At 39.2% G+C, this 11,457-nt stretch overlaps 1 protein-coding gene across 2 annotated transcripts in view; it reads right to left on the bottom strand.

The window, feature by feature from the left end:
* Positions 1–1,910: 1,910 nt before the first annotated feature.
* The window catches only part of pxk (PX domain containing serine/threonine kinase), a 20,166-nt gene continuing 10,619 nt past the window's right edge, over positions 1,911–11,457 (bottom strand). Inside the window, exons 15-19 of one of the 2 annotated variants that reach the window (XM_020611134.1) lie at positions 10,532–10,618; positions 9,988–10,051; positions 9,009–9,068; positions 7,849–7,877; positions 2,360–2,414 (exon numbers count right to left, since the gene is read on the bottom strand). In XM_020611134.1, coding sequence (XP_020466790.1) covers positions 7,861–7,877; positions 9,009–9,068; positions 9,988–10,051; positions 10,532–10,618 — 228 coding nt within the window. In that variant the 3' untranslated portion in view covers positions 2,360–2,414; positions 7,849–7,860. Of the gene's footprint in view, positions 2,415–7,848; positions 7,878–9,008; positions 9,069–9,987; positions 10,052–10,531; positions 10,619–11,457 lie in introns of both variants that reach the window. The other variant, XM_020611133.1, reaches the window with a different exon arrangement.

Below are 11,457 nucleotides of genomic sequence, written 5' to 3'. Positions count from 1 at the left end.
TCAAAGAAATATCTTTTATTGCATGTCAGCAGTGTTGACTTTAGTCTCCACTCCAATAACCAGGACGTTCTCATGTGCTTGTGGTTCAAGCACTTTTGTTTGTTCAGTGGTATTTTTGGCCATTTTTAAAAATTATTTTGGACAGGTGGCAGACAGGAAACCAGAGGGGAAAGAATAAGCTAGACTCTAAACCAATGGATTTATTTATGAGAGCTGGATACTGAAGCATACACCAAAAAAAGTTTTTCTTTTCATCCTGCTTCCATGTTGTGCAGCCCACTGCACATGTATATTAGTGCTGCCCCCACCCATACTCTCCCTCTCAGCCCACAGACTTTACACTGGGATGATGATCAAAATGGGCTTTCTAGGTTTTGGGAAAGTTTTACATATATGAAAGCACCATGAATTATTAAATCATAATACAAAGAGTGATAACTGACCGGGTTCACAGTTTAATGTGTCCTGTCAACAGTTTTACAGATGTCTTTCTTATCATTGTGGTCTAGAAAATGCTTTATGGGCCTAAAGGGGGAATTTCATTGCAGTACCACGAGTGGACAGTGGGAAAAATTGGGTGAACAGTGACGTGGTATCCTGCTCTCATCATGCATCCATGTTTTAACCACAGACAAAGAAAGTGGAAAATGTTGATGTTTACTTCAAAATAGTTATTGGTTAATTTTCTATCAGTGAACTGACTGTTTGCAGCTCTAGGTTAGTGAAACGTTTAACGAGGATGAAAACGTGTATTGGACATAGTGAGGGAATCTGTTTTGGAAGGATGATGTTTCCCTCCTCTAACAGAAAAGACCTGAAGCTGCTCTGATGTACGGCACTAACAAGTCTACGTTGGTCAATGTCCTTTCAATGGTCACCTATCTGCATGTGATTTGAGATTAACGGGCTAAAAATACTAAAACCAGCAGTGTTTGTCAAACATTTGGAGCTGTGTGGAAAAATAAGGCTTTATCTTTCATATGGGAGTCTAGACTGCAGAATTCATACATTTCTCTCTGTGTCTGTGACTGGAATGAAAACCACTGGTAGAGAAGAGAAGGGCGCCGGTGTCATGGTTTTAATGAACCTCTCACTGCACAATCTGATTTCACAAAATGGAGCAAAGTGAAACTAATGTCTCCCTCTGGTTGCGACCAAACAAAAGCCAACAGCAGGTGTGCGATCCCACCATGACCGTGGATTGTGTAGTTTCAGACAGACATACTGCCAAAATCATTCCTCTTATGGAATCAGTTTTATCTTCAGCATTTTCTTAAAACCAGTAATAATACATTTGCAAGTCTGGTAAAAAATTTTCAGCTTGTTTCCCTAGTAAACAATTTAATATACCAGTATTTTCTATGATCAAGTTACAGTTTTCTTGCATTTAATGCAATAATCTGCTTTATTTGAAGTTTCATACTTCTAGAAACATCCACAAATAAGAAGTTTATTTCTATTAAAATATTCTGTTCTGGAATTTGTTTTTTGTTTATTTAAGAAAAGTACATTTTTGGAAATTCTGTACAGAAATGACTCAATGTTGATTTTCTGCTATGTAGCTGCTGTTTATTTTCTGAAGGTGTTCTTTGTCACCGATGTCCTGCAGTGACACCTCTCAGTAAGAGGCTGGAGTACATGTCAAAGGTTAGAGATGATCTTAAAGAGGAAAAATTGGAGTTCAGCCCAGTTTCTCTGCCACTCTAGGATCAGGACAAATATCAGAGCACTGACAGCGTTTTAGATCCAGAAAATGCTCAATTTCGTTATCCAGCAGGATCAAGCATCCACAGAAGCACCACAATTTCAAATTCCAAATGTTCTACTGCCACTTTTACAAGCCCAAAGAACAGAAATGAAGCAGCAGTTCGGCCAGGAAAACCCACCAGACTCGGTTTGCCTTTACCCACTTTTTTTTTTATCTTGAGTCTGCTGGCTGTCAGAGAAGCAACCAGAAAGGTCAAACCTTCAGGTGCCTAGGATTGTCATGTTTTTGAATGAACAGACTGTCCTCTACTCTCTCCACAAGATTGGATTTAAAAACATTTAAAACAGAAATAATGATAAAAAAAAACGGTATTTAGATCTCTTTGTTAGTGATTTGTTTTCACATCTCAGGGAGTGACGCTGTGAACCAGTCCAGGCCACAATGCCGCCACATTTGTGTAGTGAATTTTCCAGGTGGAGGCCGGGTTGTGGCAGTCGGTAGAGTCAGATGATGGGTTTGCTGCGGTCGGCAATCTCTGCCTTCTTCAGTTTGCCCTTACTGAAGGTCTGGATCGAGCTCAGCAAGGCGGTGCGACCTGCTCCATCAGAAGACAGTGGAGGAGGAGGAGGACAGGAGGCGGCGTGCAGCATAGGAGCAGGTGGAGGGGGAGGGGGAGGAGGAGGAGGGGGAGGAGCAGCCTGGGCTCCTGGATTAAAGAGAGAACAATGAAAGGAAGATGTGTCAGAGAACAGCACCAACAGTTTCTAGTAACGCTCAGTTTCGCCAGGGGTTGGATGTACAAAGGTATGTTAGACTGGTCTACAGATTTTTTTTTTCATAAATCCATAGACTAGAACCCAACAATGATTTTTTTTACATTCGCTGTAATGTCTGTGAGGAAGAAACATGTCACCCAGCGCAGCAGATCTAGGGCACAGACCAATAAGCTAAACCAGGGTTTGGATTCACCAACACTAAAGTAAGCACATGAAGTCCATTGCTGTTTTTGGCCTCTGTGTGTAATTTGTTAAAAAAAACAAAAAACAAAAAGATAATAAACACCACCCTAATCTTTTAAGAATTGCAATAAACTCTGATGCAAATTTAATTTCAAATCAAACACCTACTGAGGATTGTAATTAATGGCTTATAACTGATTTATAAAGCATTAGCAAATTATTAGACAATCAAAGCCATTAGTTACAACCTGCATACAGTGACTTATTAAAAAGTGGTACAACTATTATTTTTAATAAAAATTGTAGATACGGCATACTGAGTATTTTCCAGAGTATCAGGGACAGTGTTTCTAAAGTTCATCTTTGTGAGACCAACACAACCAGCAGTGTCCAGGCTGAACTCAATCCAGTCAGTTCAACCCTGGAGTTTGGATGGCCAGTGGTTCCTTAAGTAAATACATTTACATTTGGTTATGTTAAATCTTTGTGATATACTCAACAGTTAGAAATGTTTCTTCTGTTTTTCAACATGCATAACTACTCTAAACACAACAGTATCCATGAGCCTGCGTAGCAGCTGCTATGGGGGAGAAATTGAATCAGAGCCCTAGAATGTTCAGATCAGATTAATATTACTTTACCATCAGCAGCACAGCAACAGAAGCTGAAGCTCTGGATGATTCCTACGCTAATGCCCTCCGGAACCTGTAGTTGATTCTCTCCTAAGGTTTTTGTTTGGGTCACTTTGGTCAACAGAGTGAACTGATGATGAGTTAAACCTAAACCTGGTACCTCTCTTTCACCTGCGCCATTTTGCATCCCAAACTGAATGCAACCAAAGGATTACAGGCAGAAAAGCAAACAGCTGGGGAGCACAAACATGTAGCTAAAGCCGAGGACAAAAGCTGCAACCAGAGTCCAATGACTCCACAGTGAATTCACTGCAACGTAATGAAAGGACATCCATCAATCTGACAGATGGTAACCCAACCTGGCTGGAGAAACATGCCACTGTAGTGACAATTGCCGTCACTGCAGTGGTGGAATAACCTTTTTTTTTACTCTGGTGAAGACTTTAGAACTTTAACAATAGTTAAAACATATGAAATGGGAGTTTAATAGTTTAACAACTGCAGAACCACTTAAGTCTGCAGTGGTGACAGATTATCTCCAGGATGGCTGGAACAAACTGCCTTTCATTACTTACACGGCAGCCACGGTGACCTGCTATTTTTTATGTAATATTCAAATAATTCTTCAGTCATGTCCACAGTTAGACTTTCAGTGTGACATCAGCTGTGATCACATGCTGCCACAAGATCTACAGACTAAAATGAAAATGGTCCCTAATCACAACAATAAACCTGCCACAAAAATGAAGCTGACAGTGGTAAATTAACTGTAAGTCTCTGCAAACTTATCTTTTAATAAAAATATATTCTCTGCCTAAATGACACCTCTAAATCTCTCCTAAATATCAGCAGAAATGAGACTTGTTTCCTTGATTAGGAAGTTAATTAAATTAGTTGTTATCTTCTACTCCTAGTCCTAAAAGTAGGATCAAATTGTCAGCATCACTCTCACAATTTTTGGCCCATTAGGACCAATTTCTTACTCTGAGAAGGTTGATAAATACAGACCTAGATTTGCAGAATGGTCTGCCATGATATAAATTATTTACTGTGCTTAAACATGAAAAACTGCCAGTACCGATACACAAAACAGGTGGACAAATGGTCTTTTTAAGATATCTGTGGACAAAGAATTATCTGAATAGTCAAATAAACCATAGACTGTTTATAAAGATGGACGATGTGTCAAATTCAAGGCGTGAAGCCACCACAAGTCGACTGCCCCCGGTGGATGGTTGCAATATAGTTATATCCACACCCCCTCCATGTTAGCAGATGGGACATAAACCAAACTAAAAACTCAAATTACAAATACATTTTCCCATTTTGGATGGTATTTTGGATGATTTGACAGCTTTGACTGGTTGCCTGACACTGTGACTCCACCTCTTGTCGCTACTGTGCAGAGTCTCGTGGCAAAATGCGTCACACAAAAATAAGATGGCCACCCCTGCATTCACAATATTTTGGCTTCACCTGCACAGTGGCAAGAAGTGGTGATGCATTGTCCATTTTTATATACAGTGGTGTGAAAAAGTGTTTGCCCCCTTACTGATTTCTTATCTTTTTGCATGTTTGTCACACTGTAATGTTTCAGATCGTCAAACAAATTTATATATTAGTCAAAGATAACACAAGTAAACACATCATGCAGTTTTTAAATGAAGGTTTTTATTATTAAGGGAAAACAAAATCCAAAACTATATAGCCCTGTGTGAACAAGTGTTTGCCCCCCTGTCAAAACACTGGTTTATCGCACCTGAGTTCAATTTCTCTAGCCACACCCAGGCCTGATTACTGCCACACCTGTTCGCAATCAAGAAATCACTTAAATAGGACCTGCCTGACAAAGTGAAGTAGACCAAAAGATCCTCAAAAGCTAGACATCATGCCGAGATCCAAAGAAATTCAAAAACAAATGAGAAAGAGAATAATGGAGCTCTATCAGTCCGGAAAAGGTTATAAAGCCATTTCTAAAGCTTTGGGACTGCAGCGAACCACAGTGAGAGCCATTATAAAGTAATGGCGAAAACATGGAAAAGAACATCATACCAACAGTAAAATATGGTGGTGGTAGTGTGATGGTCTGGGGCTGTTTTGCTGCTTCAGGCCCTGGAAGACTTGCTGTGATAAATGGAACCATGAATTCTGCTGTGTACCAAAATATCCTGAAGGAGAATGTCCGGCCATCCGTTTGTGACCTCAAGCTGAAGCGAACTTGGGTTCTGCAGCAGGACAATGATCCAAAGCACACCAGCAAGTCCACTTCTGAATGGCTGAAGAAAAACAAAATGAAGACTTTGGAGTGGCCTAGTCAAAGTCCTGACCTGAATCCAATTGAGATGCTGTGGCATGACCTTAAAAAGGCAGTTCATGCCCGAAAACCTTCCAATGTGGCTGACTTACAACAATTCTGCCAAGATGAGTGGGCCAAAATTCCTCCACAGCGCTGTGGCAGACTCATGGCAAGTTATCGAAAACGCTTGATTGCAGTTGTTGCTGCTAAGGGTGGCCCAACCAGTTATTCGGTTTAGGGGGCAAACACTTATTCACACAGGGCTTTGTAGTTTTGGATTTTGTTTTCCCTTAATAATAAAAACCTTCATTTAAAAACTGCATGATGTGTTTACTTGTGTTATCTTTGACTAATATATAAATTTGTTTGACGATCTGAAACATTACAGTGTGACAAACATGCAAAAAGATAAGAAATCAGTAAGGGGGCAAACACTTTTTCACACCACTGTACAAGCTATGAATTAAACACAACCAAAAAAAAAAAAACAAAAACCTTCACATTTATGTATTGAAGTGTTTGGCCAACTGTAAACAGCTAGCAGGAAAATCTATAGGTGCAAAAGAAATTGGCACAGCACTGCTAATAGCATAAAAATGTTATTAAATAAATAAGTTAATGACCAAAACCAATTGTTTAAATATATGACCCCCCACCCCATCCCAAGCACATAGACATTATCAGACAAGACAAACAAAACAAACAGAAAGACAACAGACATGCTGACTGAACGAGCAGACAGACAAAACTGACAGATCACAATCTCCAATGAGAACAGGTCTGAATCGGAGAGCAGCTGGACTGTAGGTTGGAAATCATTGCAGATTGTGAGGTTTTTGTAAAGATGTGTGCACACCCTCTTCCAAGCAATCAGTGACTCGCTAATACTGAGGAGACGCTTCTTCACTTTTAACCAATAAGAACATAGAGTATGTGGTCGCATGACAGATTTATACGCTCAGTCAATGTACTTTCAAAAAGAAAATCACCTGATTAGGCATCCCCCAGGATTTTGGTCAGAAAGGATGGCACTCAAGTCTGACATGGGTGAATAAGAATAATTTGGTTTTCAGTTAAAAGAGGGCTGTGATGAGGTCACCTGTAGATTTACTTATTTACATACTTTTAACCAAAGTGATTTTAATTTAAAAAGTAAAACTTGTGACTTTATATTGAAAAACAGTGGCAACATTTCCTTGTATATTTTGTATTTATTATGTAGTTGTAACTACTTTCCTTTTTTGCAGTCATGTGGCTAACAAGCTTAAATAAACCAGAAACAAGTTTATACACCATCCAGATGAACTCCAGGTATTTTGTAAAATAAAGAATTGTTTATTGGAGCTGTGTGACATAACATTTACTTTTGGTTTGAAGTGAACTCCTGGAACATTTTGCACAGTTAAGGCTAGCTAAGCATCAAGGCTGGAAACAGCTGGCCTCCCTGCATCCCAGGTTAACAAAGTTCAACTAGCAGTGCCCATTTATATCTAATTTGTTTAATCCATGCAAAAACTGAAGTCAGCGACTTGCCATTTTACACAGGGTTATGTCCTAAACTATTTTGTGGTTCTCATCACAGGCAAGAAATAGACTTGTCAATTGTTTTTAATCACTGAATTATATTTGAGACAGAACTGGTTTTTACCATCTGTGATTAGAAATGCTGCCAGACTAGAAACTGCAGGACGGAAAAGCCAAACTAAGCTACATGTAATTTATAAAAAGTATCACCATTACACAGTTTGTCCATCAGAGAACACTGACAAGTTTATTTTCACAGTGTGAAATGTCGCCCTCAGTATTGGCCACACAATAATCCTAGGATCTGTATCACAACTGTTTATGTAAATAAATAAATTACAGCCAATCCTTGTTGGAGTTTTTAAAGGTCACATGAACTATTGTGAAGTTGTGTACACAAGTTACAACCCTTTTCTGTGTCTGTAAATCACTGATTCAAAATGACAAACTTCTCCGAGCCTAAAGTGGCCTGGGTGGTGAACAGGTCTGGTGATTCCGCTTTCAGTTAACCGCCAGGCATATTAGTGCCATCTGTACTGGGCTCATGCTCCCACTCCATCCATTTTTAAATGCAATTTCTTTTTTAAGTCTATTTTTTCATTACTTAAGATCACAACTGTGAGGCAGGTCTTTGTGACCAGGAACTTGCTGGGAAGCCAGGGTGTGCAACATCTTTAAAAACCACCGGAGACCTTCATTATCATCGACATTATAAATCTTTTACTTTACCCAATAACACGGTCAGAATGGAGCATGCTCTATGGTGGAGACAGCACAGGAATAAGAGAAAGAGGGATACGACAGTTATCTGTTCATTGGACCAATCAGCATTTACATAGTATCAGCAGGACAAACAGGAGGAGAGGGGAGAGAAGAGGAGGAGGAGGAGAGACAATCAGGAGAGAAGAAGTGATAATAATCCCAGGGCAGGAAACTGTCACATTTGTATCAGTGTGATGACAAATCTTACATCTGATGATATTCTAAATTTTTCTCATTGACAAATCCCATGAAAAGACTAAAACCAACAAACAATAAATTCGCTATCAAGAACTGTGTGCATATGTAATGCCTGATATATCTTCTTCCTATTAAAACATCTGTGAGAGTCACACTGTTGCACTGCACTGTTCCCTCATGGCCATAAACACACACTGCAGTTTATTTTGACTCTGTCCCACACCGTCCTGCTGCTGGAATAGGAGCACCCAATGTGAATTAAACTGCTACTGAAAACAGTTCCACACAAATTCTTCCCGTTTATGTAACATTGTTCAATCTACACTCAATAATGACAAAATAAAAATATAACTTTAGAATTTTTTGCTAATTTAATTTGTCCATTTAAAACTAAACATACAACACAAAATGCAAACAAGAATGGAAACTTCCTGAAGTTTCGTTGCGAGTTGTTTTTCAAGATTTAAATCTTCAGCAGAAAACAATGAACTCAGAGTCACAGAAAATGAAACTACTGAGAGGCAGGTCTTTTTTATAGGATTTCTTGTCAATAACAAAAATCTGAATATACTGCCAGACTTGCACACTAAAATATTCAAACATTCATGTTTCCCACCCTGCATCTAACTAGACACAGCAAAGTCAATGAGACACACTGCTACCTGTCTGAAAGCCAGGTAATCACATGACGAGAGAAGAGGTGAAGAGACAAACAGGTTAAGTCAATAATTAGTCTTCATAATCATACATGCAAATTTCAGATAAAAAGTAAGAGAACATTTTAGAGTTACTAATAAACATGCTGAGCCGGAGCTGTTCCAGTCTGCCCAATACTTTCCCAAACCAAAAGACAGACAGATGGGTTGGAGGACAGAATTACAAGAAAGACAAACAGAAGGAAAGACAGATGGACAGACAGGCAGGCATACCTGTGGTTGATGGGGAGGTAGGGGAGGAGGGACAAGTGGGAGGTGAACTGGCTCCAGAACCTGAAGACAGATTTAAAAAAAAAAACAGCCAAATTAATCACTTTCAATCAATAAATCTTTGGTCCACTTTTGTTACTTTAAATGCTTCCAATCACATAAGCAGAAAAAAAAAGCTTTCGACTGGTCTGAGTCAGTTAACGTTAGCTTCGGACTGGAGGATGCATTTTGTACAGTGTGTCACAATCAGGTATCCGTAGTTTAAGTTGTCGCTAGGAGCCATGACGCGATGGGGGGGACAAAGAGCGCCTTGTGGTGTCTGTTCTGAGTCTCACTATACCCTTTAGGCTAATAAAGAAATTAGGTAGAGCAGCTTTAACTGAGTGACAAACTTTAGCTAGCCGCTAAATTAACCTCCTAACAAATCCCCTTGGTTGGGCTAGCCCCATACTACACAGAAACGTCAACCGAGACGTCTCTCTCTCACCAGCTTTGCAGCTGGCTCTGGCAATAGTCAAAACATGAAGCAAATCAACGTGTGAATGTGTATGTCTGTTGGTTAAGTGGTGTGTAGCTAAAAACATTCTCACGACCTCTAGTAACATGTCGTGACTTAAACATAAGAACATATTATGGCTAAGGCTACAGTTATACACGTCATTATAATAATATTAACACCCTGTCTGCTGACAGTCATCAACTCTTCTCTCTAGTTATCCTTGACCAGATGTACCCTGTAGAAACTCATAAGCATGACTAAGCATTTAACAGTCTGACTAGACATCCTATCTCCACTAAACATTTCTAATACATAAAGTATCTATCCAATTTCTATCTGACTAAAAATACCTGACACTACTAAGGTAACTATCCAATTAGCTACCATTTAGGCTATTTCAAGGACAAAAGATTTGGAGCACATTTATTACTGCTTTACACAGAGTTTAAGTATTTTCTGGAGGTAGTAACATCAGTGACCTACCAGAGTTATTGTTGTTTCTGACAGAGATGTCTTCCTCGTTTTCATAAGCTGACTGTCTGCACTTCTGCAAAGGCACAAATACAGTGTTTTAGATTTCACTGTATTGTTACATCACTGCAGCTAACATGCTGTAGATCATTCTGATTACACATTTCCGGTATGAATATATATATACACTGTCTCTTTTCCATTACTACTGTATACTTGTAGAGTTGAAGTCTCAGTTCTTCCACTAACCTCGGGCTTTTTAAACAGTGAAAACATGTTCCTGTGGGGGTTTGTCCTTATTCTAAGATAAACACATAACTACTTCACAGAAGAGTCAGATTTACTTTATTTCAATCCATACATTAAATTGAACATTCATGTCATATTCATTAACTCTGCTTGAAACAGTAGATAATCAGTGCTCTAACTCAATATTTAACAATACCCTTAAATAAAACAAAACAATAACATATCATAGCCAAAGATGTACTATTAAGGTTTCACTAGAGCTACAATTGAGGCGTCTCTGTATTGTGTGTTTGTGTCCCTTGCCGACCTTCCTCGCCAGAGTCTTCCTCCTCTTCCTCTCCTCCTCCGAGTCATGATGAGACTGAGCTTTGGTCAACCTCCTGTGCTGGTGGAGCTTCGAACACACATTAATACACAACATTAGCCTCATCACAAACAGCAGACTGCTTATTTATAAGCTACTTTTATCTAGTCTTTGTATAAAAGCTACAATGGAAAGTGCTAAAGAGCAGAATCAGGCTGGTTTCTCCAGATGCAATGTTCCCCAGAAAAGGCAGCATATAAGAAATAATGTAATGGGGTGATCAGACATAGTTGCAGCTTCTCAATAATTTCTGTGAGGAATTGAGTGATACACATTTCTGAGGCAAGTGACTCTATTCACTACATGTAAGGTTCAATCTGACCTTGAGGCTCTCTCATTATGCATGATGAAATAATCCAAGCAGCAGAAAAGAATGGGTGCTCCTTTGCTGCAGAGTGTAAGAACAGTAAAGGGATGACAGAGTTCACTAATCTACCACGGCCTGCTCGACATGCTAACTACCGTCCAAACAATTTTCTGTTCTGCTTTCTTTTGGACTCACCATGCAAGAAAACGTCGGCATGTAAAATATGACCTAACTGCATCTTAGCAGGGAGATCTGAATATTTTATTAATGAAACGATAATTTTTAAATAACTACCAAGACACTAGAATATATGAAAGCTGCTGCAGAAGAACAAATTGCATTTATTTTGTATTTCTAGAGAGACGACTGGGACTTTCCCTGCTGTCAGACGTTTCCTAGAAACGCCATCCAGGAAAAGCATTACCGTAAAAGTAGCTTTAAATAATTCCACACCGACGTCAGCACTGAGTTTTTGCAGTTGCAACATTTAAAGGTTGTGGGGAAAACTATGTTGCAAGGATTTTCCAGTCTTTTTGTCCCTGATCCTGCTGACATTCCTTTC

Source organism: Monopterus albus, unplaced genomic scaffold (assembly GCF_001952655.1).
Source record: "Monopterus albus unplaced genomic scaffold, M_albus_1.0 scaffold110.1, whole genome shotgun sequence".
Lineage (NCBI taxonomy): Eukaryota > Metazoa > Chordata > Actinopteri > Synbranchiformes > Synbranchidae > Monopterus > Monopterus albus.
Note: the sequence above shows the minus strand (reverse complement) of the source record. Positions and strands in the feature narration are given on the sequence as shown.